At 48.9% G+C, this 22,552-nt stretch overlaps 1 protein-coding gene across 6 annotated transcripts; it reads right to left on the bottom strand.

Moving 5' to 3' along the window:
• Window positions 1–906: 906 nt before the first annotated feature.
• Window positions 907–21,320, bottom strand: LOC111846459 (coiled-coil domain-containing protein 18). 6 transcript variants are annotated; one of them, XM_023816627.2, is made up of 28 exons: window positions 21,218–21,320; window positions 20,718–20,856; window positions 20,440–20,581; window positions 20,027–20,182; window positions 19,704–19,813; window positions 18,921–19,049; window positions 18,300–18,396; window positions 17,899–18,020; window positions 17,283–17,604; window positions 15,675–15,762; window positions 14,859–15,076; window positions 13,903–14,013; window positions 13,048–13,170; window positions 12,833–12,967; window positions 12,640–12,717; window positions 12,054–12,170; window positions 11,474–11,641; window positions 10,810–10,952; window positions 9,312–9,475; window positions 8,910–9,123; window positions 6,753–6,852; window positions 6,553–6,669; window positions 5,843–5,911; window positions 5,253–5,456; window positions 4,059–4,196; window positions 2,747–2,959; window positions 2,024–2,453; window positions 907–1,518 (listed from the first exon to the last, which is right to left on the bottom strand). In XM_023816627.2, the coding sequence occupies exons 2-28, from the start codon at window positions 20,819–20,821 to the stop codon at window positions 1,499–1,501; spliced, it is 4,032 nt and encodes a 1,343-aa protein (XP_023672395.2). In that variant the 5' UTR covers window positions 20,822–20,856; window positions 21,218–21,320; the 3' UTR covers window positions 907–1,498. The 6 variants fall into 6 exon arrangements, with proteins under 6 accessions (XP_023672395.2, XP_023672399.2, XP_023672397.2 ...); XM_023816631.2 differs by having other exon boundaries at window positions 13,048–13,104; window positions 21,156–21,263; XM_023816629.2 differs by having other exon boundaries at window positions 13,057–13,170; window positions 21,156–21,263.
• Window positions 21,321–22,552: the final 1,232 nt, after the last annotated feature.

Here is a 22,552-nt window from a genome sequence, read left to right on the forward strand (position 1 = left end):
CGACAGAGCAGAATGGCTTCACCGGGCCTTTCCTTATATAAAGACTCACATGCACCAAGCTCCGGTGATCACCGTGACACCATCAATGTGAGAGAAAATGTTGAGTCTTCCCCAAAATACAGGGATTCAGACGAAGATAAACATAAACACTTCAGCAGGCCTCTATCAGCACCACAATGAATCATCTAAAAGTGTCAAAATGGATTCCTAGTCGCTAGAATTACTGTTAACCAACTGTGGGAACGTTACACCTCTGAGTCACAAGCTGATAACAGTCACGCCATTCATCTGCAAGATGGAAAACCCCAGTTTTAGTTAGTGGCAGTTTCCTATGAAATACATAAATGACATTATTTCAAACAGAAATGTGTTTACTCAAGACAACATTCTCCGGCAGGGACAGCAGCAGGAAGAGAAAGGGCCACATTCGACACGGATGACGGTCCCAGAGTCGCGGCCCCGGGAGGCTCTGTCCACGAGGTGTGGATGGGGAGAGCACACCTCCAGAAGGGGGGGGGGGTATGAAAGTATCCCATGAGGACACAATCTCTGGAGCACCAGGAAGTCACCTGGAACGTGGACATTGGGGAGGCCGCTTCAGGCTAAAGCCGCTGCCCAGGAGTGGGAGGACCAGCTGCGAGGCTCTGCATTGAATTTCAGCTGTAATTTCCGGAGGTCTGTATGAAACGAAGCGCTAAATGCCACACTTCCTGTTCTGATTCACAAGCGAGGGGCGGCGGGCAGCGGCCTTGGTGTGCGGGGCTCACTAGAAATATGAAGCTGAGAGAAGAGCTTCGATGAGAGTACGTTTATGTTCAGAGGGGGATACGTTTCATGGTGTGGTCTTCCTCTGTGTGCCATGATATACCATGTGGTCTGAGATTCAGGGGAAACATCACAAAAACCTAAAAAACCAAATAAATCATTTAATTAGGTATATTAAACATCTAAATATATACATATACACAATGTAAAACAAAAGCATAGAAGTGAACAGAGTAAATTTACACTCCTCTTGCTAGGAGCTGAAAAATGTCTGCTATCATGCTAATCTTAGCTAATCAGCAACCATGGTCATGTTACTGGAACAGCAGCTGTGCTAATCTTAGCCAAGGCACACTGACTTACACATGCATTACGCTTCAGCACACGTCAGGTTCACAAACCCACAACCCCACAGTAAACAGCCCTGAATTAACATCATCGGCTCAGCAGGTATAACATAAATTAAATTTGCGGGTCGAAACCATGAGCTAATTTCCCTTCAAGAGAAAACGACTTCCAAAGCTTAAGCAGACGGAGACATTTTGCAATTCTAGATACAACGTTAATCCCTGAGCAGCACTGATTTGAGAGCAGGTAAAGAGTCATTGTGGGCCAACAGGCAACGGCACGATTGTCCATCGCAGACGGATCCCAGCTGCCCGGCCTCAGAAGACGCTCTTGCATCCGAGGACATGCTGCCGTTCTCTCATAAGCCTCATCCCGCTGGTCGTCTTCATGCCTTGGGTGGGGCATCTGCAGATCACAACCGGTGAGTTCGTTAAACACACAGAAGGAACTGCTGCAATGCCATTAACAGTGAAACAGGTGTCTATCTGATTACGTCCTATTACTATTTGTGATGCTTGAACCAACTGTGTCACTCCCTTGTGAGGTGTACGATGACGAACAGGTGTCAGGTGTGCGATGACAAACATTCAGCATGACACTCATCCAGGGGCCCCATAAAAGAAAGAATTAACAAAGGCCCCTGAGTGACAGGGGCCCTAAAATATTTGGAACATAATTGGATTTGCCTGGGTTAGGGGCCGAAAATCTCTAGTGACAGCCCTCTCCTCATGTGACCAAAGCAGGTCTTCAGATGACACCTCATCAGACAGTAAGGGACATCTCTTTGGCAGCCTGTAAGTCAGTCTTTCAATGGGACAGCGACACACAAAGTCCCAGGAAGGACACTGGGGTCAACAGGCCAGTGAGAATAGCTCCTGCTTGCCAGAACCCTATGGATTCCTGGTCATACCAGCCACGATGGGGTCAGATTCGCCCTGCAAGGCCAGCTGCCTGCTGATGAGCTTCAGCATGCCGGTGAAGGTGTCCATGTTGGGCTCTGCTGGAGACCCCGGCCCAGAGACATCAATGGCGCCGTCCTCGTTCTCCTCAGCCATGTAGGTCAGCGGGTTGAAGGAGAGCTCTGAGCAGGAGGACTCTCGCTGGCTCAGACCCCGCCAGCTCTGCTCCAGGGGCTCCAACGTGCCGCGCAGCGCTGCCCTCAGGCTCTCCGGCAGGCCCGGGGAGTCACTGTCCTCCCAGGACCCAGGACATGGCGCCTCCTTGTGGCCATTGGACGACGGCAGCTGAAGCACAGAGTCACAGAGCAGGGAAGCGCTCTTCAGCTCGGCCGTTCTCTCGTAGCTGGAGAGCCTGGCCTGCAGCCGCGTGACCTCCGACTCCTAGGAACGGCATATGGGGTCAATCCACTGAACATCACAAGCAACGGACTAAGGCCATGACAGTGAGAACATCTCATCGTGGAGGTCCCATCCTCAGGTATATTTGTGTTTGCTAGGACCCACAAAACAACAAACAGGGAACCATGTTCATCTGTCAAGCTAGGGGTTCCCACTTGATGCCTCATCTTGGAAGAACTTTAACTAGAGTGTTGGATTCATAGAAGACCTCGATTAGGGGGGCAGCGTGATGCCACATAGACAGGGCTGTGGATGGATGGACGAATGAGGCACACCTTGACGAGCAGGGCCTCATTGGTGCACCGGAGGAGATCCTCGCGAGCCTGTAGCTCGGCCTGCAGGTTGGACTGCGCTCCCTGGGCCTCCTCCAGGCAGGAGGTGACCTGCTGCAGCCTTTGCACCAGCTGCTCCTGGGACAGGCGCAGGCTGCTGGAGATGTGCTCCGACACCTTCAGGAGCTGCGTGCGACTCAGGTCCACGGAAGAAAGCTGAAGGTGGGCGCACAGACAGAACAGCCATTTTATCATGAGTCATTCTGCGGAAGGTCTTCAGAATCCAAACAAACCAGCATGACTGGTGACAGACATATGGGAAAGAGTGTTCCATACAAAAACAAATGGAAAGACTCATTTGTTTGTACTCTTTCAACTTCGTAAAATCAAATCAAACTTTGTTATTTCAAAATATGGAGGCAAACACTGAAATCACATAGTGCTTGTCTGAGACTTGGCCTAACATAGGACGACAGTTTAGATGCACAAGAAAATAAACAAGCAAACAAACAAACAAGCAAGCAAACAAAAACAAATGAGCTTTATACAGTGTACCTTTAGCCTAGACCTGTGCTTTGGGTGTGACTGCACATTATCTAAGTTTAGAAATGTGCATGTAAACAGCATACTGTGGAAAAACAGTAGGCTGATTATGGCGGCCGTTAGCGGGGGAGTGCTTGGGGACTGGGAGGAACCGCCCAATGAGGCACATACACACCCATCACCAGTGGGGAGCGGGAACCTGGCACGCAGAGGATTATGGGTTATGGGGTGATAGTTTTGTACGGGCGGATGCTGGCACGTCACGGTTAGAGAGAGGAATTCAAAAGCCACGATCTTCATGGTCTGGCATTAACTCAAGCGACTCGTCCACAGAAAGACACCAGCAGCATTTCTCTGCTGCCTGGGCATGTGGAGGACTAAACATGCAAGGAGGCTGCCTAGGAGGAAGAAGAGCGGATTCCCTCCTAGGAGCTACCAGGGGAGTTCTGTCCTAGTCCCTGGGCCCGGTTCCCAGCCCCGGTCCCTAGTTCGTCTTCCCATGGGGCTCTTTGTGGTGCAAACTCTGCCATGTTTAAACGCTGCAGCAGGCTGCTCCGATTACTCATTATGGTGCTCAGATGCTGCTCCTGACGCGTACCCGGCCGCTGAAGGACCCCGCCCCCTGAGCCCGCACCGTAAAACCTCCCACACATCCCACGTAAACAACCATTTCATTGGCCGACGTCGTTGTTGTGCCGGGGCGGTTCATTGCCAGGCAACCAATCAGGTAAACAAAAACACTGTACCCCGTGCATGCCCCCCAGCCCCGTACCTCTGTGCGATGCTCCTCCCGCTGCATCTCCAGCTCCCTCTCCAGGCGCGTGACGGCGCCCCCCAGCTGGGTCTCCAGCTCTGAAGCGCGGGCCTGCGATGCTGCCAGGTCCTGGCCCAGCTGCCGGGCCTGAACATCCTGCCCCCGCAAACAGAGACACGTCACACGGGACCCCCGAACCTGCTCCCACTGTAGGGGCAGAGCCTCACCTTCACCGAGGGGACAGGGCTGGCAGCCGGGTCAGGTGGCTCCCTGATTGTGCCTTCCGCAAACACCTCACTTTCATTTAATCTGACATCAAGCTCAGAGAGGGGGATTGCTTTTAGTAACTTTTCCAGCCATAAAATCCTGCCTGTACTTTCCACCCTGGTGTGCTGGAACATCTGGTACTGATCAGAGCTTCAGACAATAGACTCCCTTTCAAGCTCATGTTAGCTTTGCCCCCCATGTCTGACCAAATACTCCCCCCATGTCTGACCAAATACTCCCCCCATGTCTGACCAAATACTCCTGCTGGGACACACACTCTTTGACACAGAGTGTGACCTTCACAGGTGACCTTCACAGGTGAGTCTCAGCAGTGCTCCACCCTGAAAACAAATACTGGGGGCAGCCGGTAGTCACTGCCACGTGTCTCCTGCCTCTCACGAGTTACTGCAGAACTGAAATGCTACTGCTTAACCTGTTTATCTTCGTATTTATTTAACAGATTCATTCGTCCAATGTGACCAGTCCCTGGAGCAACTGGGCTTAAGGGCTTTTCCCAAGGGCCCAACAGTGATGTTTACCTGCCGTAGGATCTGAACTCACAGCCTCCTGGACACAGACCACCGACCCATACCCCCCTTGATCATGAACACGCTGTGGGGGGTCGAAAGGTCACGTCCTAGTGAGCCGAGACCCCACACCATTCTGGTGCTCCACCTAAACCAACGTGCCACACCCACTGCTGACAGCCAAACATTACCAGACTGCTGATGAACAATTTTCTGTTCTTTTCAAAATCACTGGAGGGGAACTGGCTACCGATGCGTTCATAATGGCATGAGACACAGCTGAAGTGAACACCCTGCCACTGAACTACACTGCAGCCCATTATTAATTAATTCACCCCACGGCCCCTGAAGGCCAGCACCTCCCATCCCCCCCAGCCCCTGTCCATTCTGGCTTTAGCGACTTGGTGCCAAGCTGTACCTTCTGTTGCACGAGGGTGACGCTGTCTTCCACCTCCCTCTCCAGGCCCTCACAGTGGCTCCGCGCCTCCTGCAGCCTCCTCTCCAGGCCCTCACAGTGGCTCTGCGCCTCCTGCAGCCTCCTCTCCAGGCCCTCACAGTGGCTCTGCGCCTCCTGCAGCCTCCTCTCCAGGCCCTCACAGTGGCTCCGCGCCTCCTGCAGCTCCTGTAACATCGTCCATCCCTGTGAGCAGGCCCTATGCCTCAAAGTCCTGTTTCACTTGGTCAAAGTGCCCCAGGTAGGTGCTATTGGGACAGACAGAGACTACAGCGTTAGCCTTAAAATCTGACTTGGGAAATGGTGCCACCTGTAGGCTGATTTCACCAGTTAAGTCTACAGTGATTGACACGTCCCCCTTGTGATGTCTAACCGCTCACACTGCTAACGGCTCAGATAAATAAGTGCATTGGGATTTCGCCTTTAATGCACAGGGCAGACTGAAGTAAAACACCCACGGCCCACGCCTTCTGCCTGGCGCTTCCCCTAATAAGGCCGCTCCAGTGCAGAAGCAGGATGAAGGTAAGGCTGCGCTTCAGATAGACACTCAGTACCTTCTCCAGGTCCTCTTTGTCCTGCAGCTGTTTGTGCACAAGCTCTAGCCGCCTGCTGAGGAACTCCACCTGAGAGAGACGCGTGCATGAGGGGACGACCCCCCAGGTTAGCTCTGATCACATGACTGACTTAATTTTAATAGATGTCCATGGATGGTATTCAAAAGTGGCAGCAAACAGGGTAATTATTTTCTAACAAAAATCTAAAGAATAAAACGTGCCATGTAAACGTAGCGATACCAATAAGACAATGAAAATGAACTGCACTTTGGGAGATATTTCCCTAGAAACAGACAATCTTTCTTATCTCAGAGAAACAAGATTACAGGACATTTAGCTGCTGCCTGTAGAGAGAGGCTTGCATCTTGCAGCCTTTTCAAAACTATTATCATAACTGGTGCACTGAGGGAGGATTTTAAGGGAAATGTGAGCTTTCTCTGCAAGGGTATCTGGTTTGAAAATCACATCAGCAATGGTTCACACTCACACGTTCTCATGGAGCTGTTTTCCCCACTGATACTGAAGTAACTTCTCCTTTTGAAGCCGTTTAATTCCGGCTTGGGTACCACAGAAACTTACACCAGAATCAGCTTCCTAAATGAAGCCAGTGACTCAGAAACGTGTCACACCGCCATCCACAGTCAGTCATTTGTCTGATTGTAACATCTTTAATAAGAAAAAAGTAATGCAGATAACATTGGTCATCGCACCTGCTTTTCACGCTCCATGACCTCCTTCTGTGATTTCTCTAGCGCCCCCTGCAGGTGAAGGACCTTTTTCTCCATGTCAAGCCTGTGGTCTCGAATGGCCACGTCGAGCTGGCTGAGCTGAGGAGGTGAGAGGAGAGGGTGTGTGTTCACGTGGGCGTGTTTGCACGTGTGCACGGCTACCCAGCACCCCAATGCCACACCTGCACCGCCCTCTGCTTCAGCTCCCCCTGCCTCTCCTTCAGCGCCACGTCCATGTCCAGGACCTCGTGGCTCCGCTCCGCCAGCTCCTTCCGACTCTCCCTGCAGGAGGACACATGTTGAGCAGGTCAGAACCGGAACCATCCACAGTGGAGGAGGATTCAAGAGTGTCACAACATATTGGAGGAGCCTGGAACATATCGCTCAACCGCTGAAGGCCAAAAAACAGAAAAGCTCCTTCAGAAAGAACAGAAGAGTTTCTACGGTCATTTTTTTGACCGTTTTTAATGGTCAATGCACAGATACTGCACAGTACCTCCTCCAGGCCCATACTATGAGGATGGTCCTGCAACCTGAATATCAGATGAGCTCATCAGCACCAGGCACCAGCACGGGGAGTTAGGGATAGGCTGACATTCATGTCAGTGACTGAAGGAGCCGTGTCATTATGTTTTACCAACAATAACCCCACTGAAAGACTACAGGACTTTGTGTTGCTTCTCAAGAGAATTCTAGAGAAATATTTCCAGAAATACCTAAGGGCGTTCCCCAACACGGTCCATGACAGATTCACGGAAGCTACCCTTATCACGATCTCAGTGTTTTCAAACAACAGACAGACGATGGCTTTATCCTGCTTCATGCGGCCGGCCAATGAGCCGTCACCTCAGGTCACATGACCCAGAGCATCGAGGAGGCCTGAAGCTAACGGGGAAATCCGAAAGCAGCCGTTCTGGCAATAACCAAAAACAGAGTAAACAAATTTCCAAACCGGGCGTGCTGAGCGATAAGGACGCAACGTTACTTTATTTAAAACCTTGGATTCAAGCCTGCTATGGAAGAAAGGACTAATAGTAAACAGACTGATGATTAAAGACAAATAAAGGAAGGTTTGTTCTTTTGAAATAACTGAGCACTACCAGCAAACTGTAATAAAAGATATAAAAGATATGTGACTGATGTTTTCTTTTCATGATGTATGATCATGAAACACTGAATGGTGTGTCTGTACTTTCCTCGTACGAGGACTGAAATCACTCTTTAAATGTGCTTTTTTAACCCAAGCACATTACGTCAGCGATGTACCGAGCCAATATCAGAGATTGGAACTGGGGCCGATCCAGGCATTTTTTATGGGTATCGGCTACCACAGCCCAATCCAAAGCGCGTTTGATTTCATTTCCTACGTCCGCCTAATCTGCGTCATATGCACAGCCTGTAGGGTTCTGGGCACACGCTGCTTTAAGCCTAAGGCACACGGCTTGAAACTACAAACTATCGAGATGTCGGCCGTGTGGAAATCCTTTAATTTGGAAACTCCAAGTAGCCCAACAGCCACCTTCGGTGTTCATAATGATGTCCTTTTGAGGCGAGGTAGCAACAGAGCATTATTCAAACTAACTTAATGAGGCGCTTACAGATACAGAAGAATACTGCAACGTCGTGAGACTTACTCAGAGGATGAATGCAGCAACACCTGCATACGTTTAGGCATATTTAAATATTTATTAAAAGACAAGTATAAATACTGAATGGATTGGATCGGGACAGTTACACTGGAGGACTGCAGTATGGGGGGGTCAATGTGTGTTTCCTAGGATTTGTTTGTTTAACAATCAGTTTTAGAAGAGGGGAGGCTGGGGTGCTCTGGAGGGCCGGGGGGGGGGGGGGGGGGTGTTCGGCAGGGTAGAGGGCAGAAGGGAGAAACAACAACATTGACTATAGGTTTGGATAAATTAATTTTATCATTTCATATTATATGTTAACATTCTAGAAATTGCTAGTAAGCAAAAGGGTGTGATGATTTCGCTAACAGTTGAGGTCTCTCACAATATGAACATGAACCCACCTCTTTGTCGGGAACATGTGAACGACGTAGGATGGTTGGTTCCCCAAACATGAGCATGTGACCCACTGTCAACCATATACTCACACCCACAGTCAGAAAAATAAGGAAGCGAGAAGGTGAACAATAACAGGAACTGAAAAGCACTTTGTTGGAAATTGAGTTATGAGGCATTGATACTCTGACCAGGAGACCGACAGTAGCATTTCCTGAAATGGTCCTCTGAAGCGTTCCAGATGGGCGGTGTCCGGGCACGTGCCGACCCATTTCAGGATCTGGCAGAGGGCCCAGGCGTCCAGCAGGAGGCGCTCACCTGAGCTCGGCAGCCAGCCTCTCCATGGCGGCCTCACGCTCTTCGGCATCAAGCTGCGTGCGCTGCAGCACGGTGTGCAGCTCCTGCAGGTGGCACAGCGTGTCGGCCAGCTCCCCACGCACCGACTGTAGCTGCGTCTCCAGAAGCTGCGTGCGCTGCAGCGAGTTGCGCCGGTCCATCTCACTGCGGTGCAGCTTCTCCTCCAGATCCACCACTGTAGGGCAGCACATGACTCCGTCAGGACACAGACAGACTGCCACCAAAATACTGCATTTATGGAGTCATTAAAATCAGAAATTCCCATAAACACATACACACATATAACAAAGTCTCCCACAACAAAGAAAGACTGTAGGAGTTGTAATGCTCAGAATAATGACAGAGGTCACGCCTGAGTTATACCCAATTCAGACTTCTTCTCCAGCTGGCCCTGGGTCTCCTGCAGCGTCTCCTCCATCTGGTTGAGCTGGGAGGCCTTGATGCCACTGTCCCTGCGCAGCTGCAGAAGCTCCGTCTCCAGATCGGTCAGCCCATTGCGGCACGAGCTCATCTCTGCGGTCAGCTGCCTGCAAAAAGCACACGTGCTAAGCTCAGCCGGTACACACCGGACTCTCCGCTCTAATGACACCGACGCGGATTGTCCGGATTCACGCAGCTCCCGTTCGGACTCCCTAGTGACACTGGCTCCAGAACCTCAGTCTGTGCTGGGGAATTTGACCTCTCTGGTGCCTTGAAGTGCCTAAGTATCAGTTAAGGACACGGTCCTGCACAGCAGAGGAGTTGAACTGCTTTAGCCTCAGACAAGATGTGAAGCGAGGAGAGCTTATATACTCGTACAGGGTAATTGGGGTCCTGAGACTCACGCACACCCAAAATACCATTTGTGGAGTGTGTCAGATTAGTGTCATGGGACACCCTCCTCAGGCAGTCTGCGGTTAAGTGACATTCCACGCACAAGCAGCGATGTCACAGGGCTGAATCCTGGGCATCAGTAACTGGGAACAAACAAGAAATCTATTGAAAAAGGATGAGAATATCCCTTTGGCAAGAAGTACAGAAAGGAATAACTGACCCTTTTACACGCTGATGACTGGTAAATTAAAATAGGTCAGAATGACGTTAAAGGGAGAAATAGCTTTAATTAATCTTCCTTAAATGGACCTCATCCACCTTATTGTAATCCTTCATTTGGGATCCTTTCTGGTAAACAACTGCAAATGTGGAGAAACAGAGACCAGATACTACCAGCACCTAAGATTATGGGACCAAGGACCTGAATCACCCTGTGACACAGAAGGTTTCAAGCGAGGCGTTCCGAGTGTCACAGATTTTTATGAAGGTCATGAGATGCAGGATGACTCCAGGAGTAGAACATTTTGTTTGTTTGTACATGTAACTTGAGACTTTGACCCAGTTGTGACCAGAATCTTGCAAGTCACAACTGAAAAGGGAAATAATTTGAAACCAGTACATAGTTACATTAGTCTTCACGGTTGATTGACATTCCGCTTTAATCCAAACGCGATTAAAACACAAAGGTGTTCATCTTCTGGACTAAAGCCGATCTATAGTACCAAAAGGTGGTTCTTGCTTTGGGTGGGGTCGTCAGCTCCCTGGCTGGTAGGTGCAGTTCTGCTCTGGGGGTGTCAGGTATGGGCCGACACACACTGCAGCCAGAAGGTGTGCGGAGGTGTGAGGCTCTACTCCAGGGTTAGCCAATCTTATCCGCAAAGGGCCGCAGTATATGCGGGTTTTCACTGCAACTCCCTAATTAGAGGACTGATTGGCTGAAAGAGTCCTCACACCTGGGTTTCAACAGCTGACCTACAGGTTATCCCAAAAACCTGAACACACACCGGCCTTTTGCGGATAAGATTGGCTACACCTGCTCTACTCTTACGTGACAGAGATGGAGAGGGCTGCAGCCTGCTGTCCTTTCTTCAGAGCCTCCTCTGTGGCCTCCTGCACCATCTGCTCACTTCTCTGTAGCTGCTGGGCCCCAGCTGCCCGCTCTCTCAGCAACTCCTGCTCCAGTCTGCCTACCTGGGGGTGTTCGGTGGGATGAGGGAGCAGCGGTGGTAGGACAGATTTAAGCCACAAGTAACTTCAGTCCAACATCGAACCTATTGCTGGGTTCCACGCGGTGGTTAAGGTACCGAATGACTTAGCAGAACAGCCACTGGGACTTGAAATTATCTACTTAAGGAAGCTTATCTCCAAGACCGCAAGCAACAAGAACCCTAGAGATGTTTAACCATTATTACATGGAACTGTAAGGCCTGTCTGAGAGGAGGACCCCCCTAAGGCCAGCGTGTGGAGGCTGATGTCAGAAGACAGTTTGTTTATCAAGAAAGCGTTTCCGTGCTCAGCTATCAAACTTTTTCCTTTTACTATAAGATTAAGAGGCTGAAGACGGAACGGAGTAGCAGCAAACGAATCGGACACAGGAGAGGAGTGCACTTTTAACCTTTCCCATACAATCAAATGAGTTTAGTATGCTATATTAAACATGACTAATTAATTCAGAATGCCGACATGTACATAGTGCGTACTAAGCAGTTTACCTGTATCTCCAGCTGGGCTTGACACTCCTCCAGCTCGGCCACACGGGCGGCGCTCTCCTGCAGCATGGCCTGCTGCCGCTGTAGGCTGCACTGGAGCTGCACGTTGTGCTCACTGGAGCTCCGGGAAGCCAGGGCACTGTCCTCCAGCTGAGCACGCAGGGCGTCCACCTGCCAAATGGAACGGCTTGCTGTACACTGAAGTCTGAACAACATAGCTGAAGCAGAACTTTAGCTTAAATGCTTACTGCTCTGTAAAACCTTATAAATGCAAACAAATCTGATACTGTTTCCTAGCTCTTCCTGTTAAACCGTCACCAGAAATTATCAAATAATTACTTTTTGCACAATATCCGTAGCAGTTTTACTGGAAACCAACTTAAATGAAGACATATTGTAAATTCCACAAAAAGTACACAGGCTGATTGCATTTAATTACATCTAAACATGCACTGCATCAAAGTGAACCATCACAGGGAAATAAAACAAATAAACAAGAAATCACCAAGGAGGGGGACACAGACACCCACACACACGCGCACACAGTCAGGCCAGGCGGGACCCACGCCCCTCTCCTCTCCACCTCGGAATTCTTCTTCTCCAGCTGCTTCCCTAACTGCTCCTTGGCTTCCTCCATCTGCCGCACATAAGTGCTCAGCTCCTGCTTACACACCGTCAGCGCCTCCTCCAGGCCCTTAACCTGATGACAGGCACCGGTGACAGATTCAGCACATCCCTGCCGAGAGCCACGTTCCGCTAAAACGATCACAGTCACCCCTTCAAACCCCCAAAGGTTATTAAAAGTGCAGAATGAATAGCACTGAAAAGTTTAAAATTTACCGCGAGAAACGTGAGATTCAGTGGTTCAAAGACAGCTAACAAAGTATGCAGGTACATTAACAAATATTAAATAATCATTTCATCTGATCAATTCACCATTTTTATATACTTTTGGCTTATGCGTCATCCAAAAATATCCCCATTTAATTGCTAACGGACAAGTCACAAATAACAGAAATGTCAAATTCGCAAATTCGGAGGGACGACTATATATTTTACTAAAATATGTACAAACTGATCTATGTGATTCTTCTAGACATGACTGGTCACATGTGCGGCGGCCCTCATGGGAATGGCGGTGTGGAGGCAGATCCACTGCTGGCACAGACCTCGGCACAGGACTGGGCTGCCTGCTCTCTGAAGGCCCGCAGGGTGTCCTCGGTGCGCCTGGCTGCCAGCTCCTTCTCCTGTCAAGGGCACCACCATGAGGTTACAGCAGGTGATGCGGCCAGAGGACTTTCCTCCACAAGGACCTGGACCTGGAGCAGATCAAACTGGGAGCCGATGGATGTATGGGCTGACCTCGGAGAGCCGATCCAAGGAGAGCTGGAGGGCCTGGGCCCTCTGCTGAGCGTCCCGCCTCTCCTGCCGTGCACTGGCCGTCGTACGCTCCAGTTCCAGGACGACAGCCTGCTTCTGGTCCAGAGAGAACTGCAGCTGGGAGGAGACAACATGGCTATGTCTCACACACACACACATAGACACACACACACACACACATATGATCACACTCTCACCAGCTCGACCTGGCTCTCCAAGTCCTTCCGTTGCTGGGAGACGGCCTTCTGTAGGGCCTGTTGGAAGTCCCTCTGCTTCCTGGCCATGAGGGAGCGGAGGTGCTCAGCGCGGCTGGTCTGCTCCTGAGAACACAGTGGGCCTGGATCACACGGGAGCCTAGCTTGGGGCTGCGAGGTGGGTCAGGGCCAGAGTCAAGCTACACAGTAAGAGAGTAATGTGACACCTGACCACAGCCATGAAAACAGCCCGAAGCCGCCATGACCTGCCCCATGCTAGCAGTTAGCATAGTACTGCAGAGGCATTATCATCCCTAAATTACCTTAAATACAGGCCAGGACTTAAAGACTGACATTAATGAGAGTTTAAAAAGCTACTTCCACACTGGTAATTAACAGGCCACACTACAGGTAAGCTAACACTGTGAAAGCACATGCCACTCACATCACATGACTGCACTGTGAACTCTGATTGGATATCGGACAATCATGACCTGGAAGCCCAGAGCAGGGAAGGATATACGAGTCTGGATTTTTACTGCCTCAAATCTCCTGGGAACTGAGCCGACTGGGATCATACTGTTACTACTTACTTGCCTCCCATAAAGCCGACAGACTAATGATTCAATTAACTAATCAATCAAGCAGTCGCACCAACCCCCCACCTTTTACACCACACAGCAGAACCAAAAGCATTTCCTTTGGAAACCTGCCGCCTGTAATTCTGCCTGCTGCTTGGATGCCGGGTTGAGACCGGTCACGGTGCCTTAACAAGGAGAGTTAACCTAAGTCCAGCTGAGACTGTGAGCGTATGATTGGCTAAAGCCTCCGGGTGCCTTGCATCACATGTGGACTTACCAGCAGGCCCTGCTCCAGGTCGCCGATCTTCACGGCTGCCTGTGAGTAGGCAGAGCTCTTCTCCTGCAGCTGATCCTGCAGCTTGTCCAGTCGCTCACCTTTCTTCTTTAGCTGTAGGGCAGCAGAATGGCCACCGGGGGGCAGTAGATGCAAACAAATCACATGGCACCCAGGAAAAGACCTTCTGGCACTTAAAATCAGGGTTCAGGTTGCAGTCATGGTGGCCCCCAGTACAACAGCACTAAGCTGTGAAACACCAGGGTTTCTAACCTGGCAGTTCCAGAAAATTCCATCATGTGCTGATAAATGGCTAAAAGGTATTAGGTCTCTCCCCGGTGACTGAGAGTCGCCATTTTACACAATATTACCGTTTCCATGATGCACAGGATTCCTCAACACCTGATAAGGATTAGAGCCTGATATTATAAGCCGATATGAGATAACCTCAGATAAACTGGTATCTGCATTTATAGCAACTGATGGAAACTGAGAAACAGACAATGGATCCGTCAGTGATGTTCTGGAGGCTGCAGCTGCATAGTGTGTAACACTGCAACTCCCCAGTCAGCATCACACAGGCTTGGAACGTACACGGACTGTTACTTATCAAAACCTTCACATAGTTTGTTGTACTTTTGCTCAAAGTAATAAGGTAACTTTTAAATTGCATTATGCTATGTTATCTTGGTGAGGACTTTTAAATAAATACACATAAATGTTTGGGAAAATCTGTGTTACTTGTTTCAAGAAAGGATGAAAAAATAATAATAAAAAAAAAAGAATAAAATTGGCCAATATATCTTTATCAGATTTCTAAATCCTGAAATATTGAAATTGGTAACGGAAATCTTGCATTGGTTGAGCTCAAATAATGATGAAATCCATGGCAGAACTTCCCCCAACTTTTCTGGGAGACTTCGGCCAAAGCCTGCCCCCGCCCATGTGCTGCTGCCCACCTCCCTCTCCAGGCCACCTGCCGCTGAGGCCTTTTCCAGCATCTCGCCGTGCAGGCGCTGAAAGTGGCTCGAGCGCTGGCTCATGCTGTCCTGCAGGGCAGCGATCTCCTGCTGAGCCTCGTCCAGCCTAGCCTGGGTGGCTGACACCAAGCCGGCCTGCCGGCCCTTCTCCTGCTCCAGCGTCTGCAGGACGGACAGCAGCTTCTGGTAGCCATCACCTGTGTGGACGTGAGTGGGAGTAAGGGAAGGGGGTGGGTGTGAGTGGCATATGGGAAGGGGGCAGGGCGAGAGGGGGAGTATGGGAAGGGGGCGGGGCGAGAGGGGGAGTATGGGAAGGGGGCGGGGCGAGAGGGGGAGTATGGGAAGGGGGCAGGGCGAGAGCCGGGGCATATGGGAAGGGGGCAGGGCGAGAGCCGGGGCATATGGGAAGGGGGCAGGGCGAGAGCCGGAGTATGGGAAGGCGGACGGGGCGAGAGCCGGAGTATGGGAAGGCGGACGGGGCGAGAGCCGGAGTATGGGAAGGCGGACGGGGCGAGAGCCGGAGTATGGGAAGGCGGACGGGGCGAGAGGGGGAGTTTGGGAAGGCGGACGGGGCGAGAGCGGGAGTTTGGGAAGGGGGACGGGGCGAGAGCGGGAGTATGGGAAGGGGGACGGGGCGAGAGCGGGAGTATGGGAAGGCGGACGGGGCGAGAGCGGGAGTATGGGAAGGCGGACGGGGCGAGAGCGGGAGTATGGGAAGGGGGACGGGGCGAGAGCCGGAGTATGGGAAGGGGGGACGGGGCGAGAGCATGAGCTCAGGCAGTAAGGCACACACACCTGGCTTTGGGTTGAGGAGGTTAACCGGTCCGGTCCAGATGGAGCAGGCAGGCAGCATGCAGGGCTTTACACATGGTGTACCTCCACCCTGAGACATAACCACAACCACAAGGGGTCACCTCAAGCGACAACTTGTTAGTGAAACAGATCAGCTGTCATGTGACACTGTGGTTGAAGAGTGAGGGGATGAAGACTCTATTTAACCCTTGGGAGTCTGAGGCCTCTCAGCCACTTTCGGAATAGTCTGACATGCCTTGACATTTTTAAATATTTCATCTATCTAAAAAACATTTATCCCAAAGTGTTACATTTGCATTTATTCAGCACAAACTCAGCACCAATAATCTGAGACCACTTATAATGTTATTATTCTATTTTTTGTTAAACTCGACTTTAAACATATGCTTTTCAAAAACCTATTTTCAGACATGCGGAGAAATTGTAAAAAAATCACATTATAGACATTTCCAGCCAAGACTTTTGAGCTCTGAAGCTTATAGACACAGGGGTTGGCTACACATAGGTGAAAGAGACATTCTGAAATTTTATGTGGTTTGATTACTAAAGTGTTAGAACTTTGGAGTGACACTTTTTCTCAAAGTCAGTGGCCTTCACAATGAATATTGATGAGATAGGTGTCCCCACACCTGTAGTAGTTTGCATACTGTCAATGGCCCATCAGTCTGGAATGTCACTGCACCCCACATCCATCACTTTGTAAAGGTAGATTGAAACGTAAGAAAAGTAGCAACAATAAAATTTCATTTTCATTTTATTGAATGAAAAACTGTGACCATACAAATATATAAAGTGATAAATATGATGCAGTGACTATTATTAATGCTCTGGGGATGAGGGCATCGTCGACCGAGTATCTTTCTTGTGTATTTCAGTTTATCTGTCTTCTTTTCAAAACTTCCATTGTCGGAAGTATTAACGTTTTTAAAATTAGGTTAAATAGGTAAAAAAGCAAACCGTGTCACCTTTCTTTGTTTTACCTGCATCGGGAGCGTGGAGCACCGCTCTCAGCTGAAGATCGCTATTCACGTTCTAAATAGGCTGGGTTTGAACTGCCGACCGTATGACTACAGGCATACAGGCTTAGCCCACTGAGCCATGAATACAGGTATGAGATTCACTGCTGAAAATGGCAACATTGGCGCAAAGCTTCAGCAGCAGAGACGTATCCGTGTGCTATATTGTAGCCGATCAGTGTAAACACTACCCAGGCATGTGCTCTTGTTTATTTCAATCACAATGGACATATTCACATATTTTTTTACCCAATACTAACTGTCGGATTATCATGTTATTATCATGCGAATAGCGCGATTTGCAAGTGGGAAGGCGATCAGAGCTGCTTCGAGACGCAGACGCTTAAAGTCAGTCGCTCTTGTTCTTTCTATTCGTATCACGAAGCTGTAAAAATATATTTAGTTTCTACCTATATATATTTGAAAAGTAGACCGTCCAAGGTTTCTGAGGGTGTTTTTTAAATGTGTATATGACAAAAACTCGCGGAGTTATTTAAACGGTTTGGTGAAATTTCTGTCAGATCCCGCTGGCGGGATCGCAGACTCCAGAGGGTTAATCGCAGTGGTGACACACCTCCTGAAGGTGGAGCAAACCCAGGATGGCCTCCAGCCCCGCCAGCTCGGCCCGGCTTTCCTCTGCCTCTCTCCGGCACTCGGCCAGCCGCTGCTCCTGCTGGGAGCTGGCGGAGCGTAGCTCGGCATTCTCCCGCCTCAGCGCCTCCACCTGCCTCACTGCCCCCGCCTCTCGCTCCTGCAGCTGTCTGCGGGCCTCCTCTGCTTCTCGTTCCTGCAGCTGTCTGTGGGCCACCTCCTTCTCTTGCTCCTGCAGCTGTCTGTGAACTTTCTCCACCTCCTTGCTCACCTCCTGCTCCTTCTGCAGCTCCAACCTCAGCTGCCTATTCCCAGGACGCAGAAGACCGACAAACTCAGGGCGTCTTTGGCTGACCTCCTGTTACCCTCACAGAAGCCAACGCGACTACACAAGATTAAAATGCGATTATGAGGCAGAAATTCTCCTCATTAAAGCCTAAATCTGCTTTGAACCTCACAGTTTTAATATTAGAGCTGTCTGGATAACCAGATCACCTTAGCTTCCGAAAAGAGACTCAGCTATGAGATAAAAACAGAGTACTGACAGGCATTTGCTCCCTGTATCTGAGATTCCCTGCGGTATCGGGGGACAGACGTACCGGATCTCCTGCGCCAGGACCCCCTGCTCCTGCAGCAGCCCCCCACAGCGGCGCTCCAGCTCCTCCCGCTCCTTGTCACACTGGACAAGACTCTCCTTCAGTTTCCCCTCCTCCTCCAGAACCTTCAGGAAGCGGTCACCCGTCATTTGGGTAAAAAAAAAAAAAAAAAAACACACAATAATAATCTAACCCCCCCCCCCCCAGAGTATGATGTGTAACACGGATGCGTTTCACATGTATGTCAGACTGGAGGTGTTTTGTCTGTCTCTCGCTGGCTCATTGTATGCTTGTGATGAAGCATCTTCCACATATTACAGTGGACGATAAACGCAAGATGACAGCCGTAAGGGGGGGCCTCGCACGGCCTCCAGTCTGCATTCTGGACGGACGGCCATCATCACCTTCCTCAGTCTCTCGCCGGCTTTGGCTTTGTACTCCTCAAAGGCCACGGTCAGCTTCTCAGCGTTGTGAAGGGCCGAGTTCCTCTGCTGCTCGGCCCTTTGGGACAGCAGACGTCACAGTAGACCACAATCACCAGGGTAACTGCACTTTTTGCACACTTCTGCCTCTAGAATACAGCACCTGTCGTAATACTGTATTCATTCAGACTGTCACTGCTTTTGTCACCTGCACCGTATGTTGTATTGCTGCCCTTGTGTTTGTCTTGCACTTTCTCTCTTTACTCTCCTCACTCTGTATAGTTCTGTCCTGCCTGCACTTATGTAGTCTTGTGTCGTTCCTGTTTTTTTTCTTTGTTTTGCATCACAGTCCTAGAGGAGCAATGTTTCATTCCACTGTGTACAGCGTATGTGGCTGAAATGGCAATAAACCTAGACTTGAAAAATTCGCACCATCAGCTTTGGCGTTTTTGTTACAAAGATTAAAAAGAAAAATACAAAAAAAAAGCGGATGGCTATGCTTTGCAGGAGGCGGCTCAATGACATGCTTTACATGACAGGTGCAGAAAGTGCAGAGTGTCAGTGTGGGACGGACGAGGAGACGGGGGCTGCTGACGGTCTCACCGTTGCCCTTGGGCGGATCTCTCTGCCAGGACAGCTCTGACCTCCCTCAGTTCCGCCTTCAGCTCCGTCACATGTCTGTTGCTCATGACGACAGCCCGCTGGCTCTCCTGCAACTTCCGCTCTGTCTCTCTGACAGGACAGACAGGCCGATAACGTTTTACAAACGTCCACCCATTTTGATAACAGGGTCACCTGGTGACGCCAGTGCTGCTTGGAGGGTCTCTGCGGGGGAGAAGCCCAAGTCGTCGTCCCGAAGGTCGCCGCTTTGAGTGACCATAATAATACTGGGCCCTTGAGTAAGGTCCTTAACTCCCTAACCTCCACCAGGGGGCGCTGCATAAATGACCCTGTGCTCAGGCCCCCCAATTTCTCTCAGTGACTCTCACCCTGTATGTGTGTCTCATAGGACAGCAAGATGAGATACGCAAAAATGGAATCCCTGCGTGATCGTACTCATACAAATGGCAAATAATAACAATAACGACAATAATGACTGAACTTTTATCCATCAGCATGGGGAAATTCTCTTCTCGCCTGCCATTTTGCCATCTTGCTGCCAGGTGAGAGCAAGTTTGGCAGAGAAGGGCAGCCGCCTGTAGCGACGCCAGGGGGACTGGGGGTTAAGGGACTTGCTCAGGGACTCGTAGATGTGCTGAGGCCAGGCTTGAACTGGCAACCATTTGATTACAGGCACAGAGGCTTAGCCCACTGAAGGACATGCTGCTCTTATGTATAAGAGCATATGATCTTGGTGTGCAGGCTTATAACGAAAGGCCCCATTACCGAAGAGCACTAGAACGCTGCTCCACCTCAGCACCCAAGTCCAGGATCTGCTCCTTCATTACAGACAAACTGGAGGTCTTTGATCCAACCGTGGAGCCCAGAAGATGGATCTGAAACACAAGGGATGATGATGGAGAGCTAGGAAACTGGTCCATTATTCTGTGTGTAACTATCAGCTGTGTGGTCTGAGCTTTGCCTGTCACACCTCTTTTAATGAACAACATAAACAACATCTGATCTGCAATACAGACATCGAAATAAACTTGAGTGACAGTAATATCCTGCAGTTGGTCCAAATCACTTCCCAACAGGTCCAGCCAAACCTTGGTCCTGGAGCTGGTAAGCTCGAACTGCAGTGCCTCCAGTTGTTGGACCAGCTGCTGGTTCTCCAGCACCAGGGAGGAGTTCTTCTCTTGGGTGCTGTGAAGCTGTCTCTTGAGCTGGGAGCTTTCCAACTCCATTTCCCTGGCAGATGCTGGCTGATGGATGCCCATTCACAAAAGAGAAAAGTGTTTTTTCCCCATAGATATTGCAGAAACACAAGGAACGCAAGGAAGTCTAATTTTAGTCTTTAGGCTACATACAACATCAAAAACAAACTGCTGAAAAACACAAACACATTATAAAATGAAAACATCGGGCAATACCCACTCTATAAGACAAAATGAAAATGAATCAATATAAATAAGCAACTGGCGTGATGAATATTTATTGTATCTCATGTCTGGAGCCTGACCCTCGAGTTAGCCATCGTAACAGAGCGCCTCGCAGGACTGGGGCCACCAGCTGGTGGCTTTGGGGCATCGGCTTGTTGGAGATCCTCAATCGTCAAAGCAGCCGGCAGCTCAGGCTGCGGACACCCAGATTGCTCCGTGCAGCTGTTATCAATTCACAAACAGCTATGGTAAAGTGTTCAACGCATCACTGCCTACTGTTTACACGATCAACATTTTCGTGCAGTATTACTAAGTATTGTCTGGTTTCAGTTATTCATAGAGGGTAATAACAGCCCACCTTAGCTGGTTCGACAAAGTCTGCAGGCTGATCTCGGTCCTCCTCAGCTGATTCCGCAAACTGACGACGTTTTCCACCAGATCCTCCTCGTCGTGAAGCGGCATTAGTTACCTACTCAATGCGAGGAGCACGGCTATGGCTACAGGTAATCACGAAACAAAGGCAGATTAACGGCATACATCGTCTGGAATAATTATGCAGGCTGCACCTCGGCAGCTATTGCCAGGAATCACTATAGAAAAAGGAACATTAAGACGGTAATATACAGAAAATGTCGATACAAAGTTTGAATTTTGTATAGCTAAAATTTATCCAAGCTCATGTACTGGGGAAATACTCATTTTTTACACATCTGAATTATATTTAATTACACAGAATGATAGTGTAAAATGCTGCCAAAACTGTAAAAGCTCGCAGAAGGACTATAACAGCAATTACCGAAATAATTAAATGTTAATCCATTAAGAAAATTTGACAACTTAAAACATTTCCAAAACAACCTTCCGTTCCTCCGCCGTTTTCCAAATCCGTTCCTTCCTTCCTTGAGATTAACCAACCAAAGCGACGCTTTAGTATCGCGCCACTCTATTGGGCGACGATAAACGGCTGCTTGAAGCCATTGGCCCTTATAGAGGTTACGAGCCACGAAACCCGCGAATGGAGCAGCACGTTGTAGGAACCATAGAAATCGCCTAGATACCAACTATGCCGTCTATTTTAAAATAAAGCATGAACAGTTCAGTAAGTGCCTGAAGTATTCCCAAAAATCATATAAACATATTATATTGCCTAGTAAATTTACGTTGTTAGCTTTATATACATTTACATACTCATCTCAACTCCTCCGAGCATTAAATATTATTTCTAGATGTGATTAATTACCCCGAGTCAGGAACAACAGCGCCCAAGCTCAGTGTTTTAAATACTATTATACATTCAATCACTGTCAGCTACGTAAAACACAATTTCTAAAACTGCTCTTCTACTCTCAAAACCCCCGACATATTAAAACAACATAAAACAGAATACTGCATTTCACAACGTAAACATTTCTTATAGAAGGTTTATTCTTTGGCTGAAGAAGCCTGTTCAAAGCCAGTAGAAAACGGAGAGCTTAAGTCTAACACTGGCACACCAACAGACAGGAAAAGCTTCTTTACATGTGTGTATATATATATATATATTTATACAAAATCAATATTAAATTAAGAGGTATAGATGTCAGCTTCCAACATGGCTGCTACAAGTGTAAAAGCCCTCTCTGACACCCTCTTCAAACGGCCTGTTAGAGTAAACACATTTTCACTGAAATCTACCAAAAGAGTGTGAAACACTGAACACTTAAAAATCCCCCTTAATAGGAATCAAACCATGTTTGAAATTTATGCATCCAGGCCAATTTGACTATACAAAGAAAATACTCACAGGATGCTGGGCTGGGCAGCTTACAAAAAAAAATTCAGGAATGTGTAAAATAAATGCTCAGATAAAACTTCTTTTAAGAAAATTTTGAAATGACGGGAAACAAAGTATTTTTTTTTTCGTGATCCACAATTGTGCATGACAATTTGTTTTAGCCACTAAGAAAAATAGTTACAACTCAAAGACATTCTGAGCTCTGTGTCTACAGTCAAGTTACTGAAAATATCCTGAGAGGTCTGTGGGTGTCACTGTACCAGTATAAAGTCTGTTCCTAAGTGCACATTTTCAAAAGCAATACATAGCACCGGTATTAAAAAGCCTGAGTAATTTGTGACTGTAAAATATTGCGATGTGTTCCTGAAGCGAAGGTATGGCTAACATGAGAACTGAAATTCAAAAGAAATCCAGAGTGT

Source organism: Paramormyrops kingsleyae, chromosome 21 (genome assembly GCF_048594095.1).
Source record: "Paramormyrops kingsleyae isolate MSU_618 chromosome 21, PKINGS_0.4, whole genome shotgun sequence".
NCBI classification, from domain to species: domain Eukaryota; kingdom Metazoa; phylum Chordata; class Actinopteri; order Osteoglossiformes; family Mormyridae; genus Paramormyrops; species Paramormyrops kingsleyae.

Excerpts from the sequence above, each read along its gene's own strand:
- LOC111846459 (XM_023816627.2), bottom strand. The coding sequence starts at position 20,821 with ATGCCGCTTCACGACGAGGAGGATCTGGTGGAAAACGTCGTCAGTTTG. Across the intron at positions 14,014-14,858 it reads CAGGTGGCCTGGAGAGGGAG|CTAAAGAAGAAAGGTGAGCG; the intron begins GTGGGCAGCAGC and ends GCTGCCCTACAG. Across the intron at positions 13,171-13,902 it reads ACCTGGAGCAGGGCCTGCTG|GAGCAGACCAGCCGCGCTGA; the intron begins GTAAGTCCACAT and ends CTGTGTTCTCAG.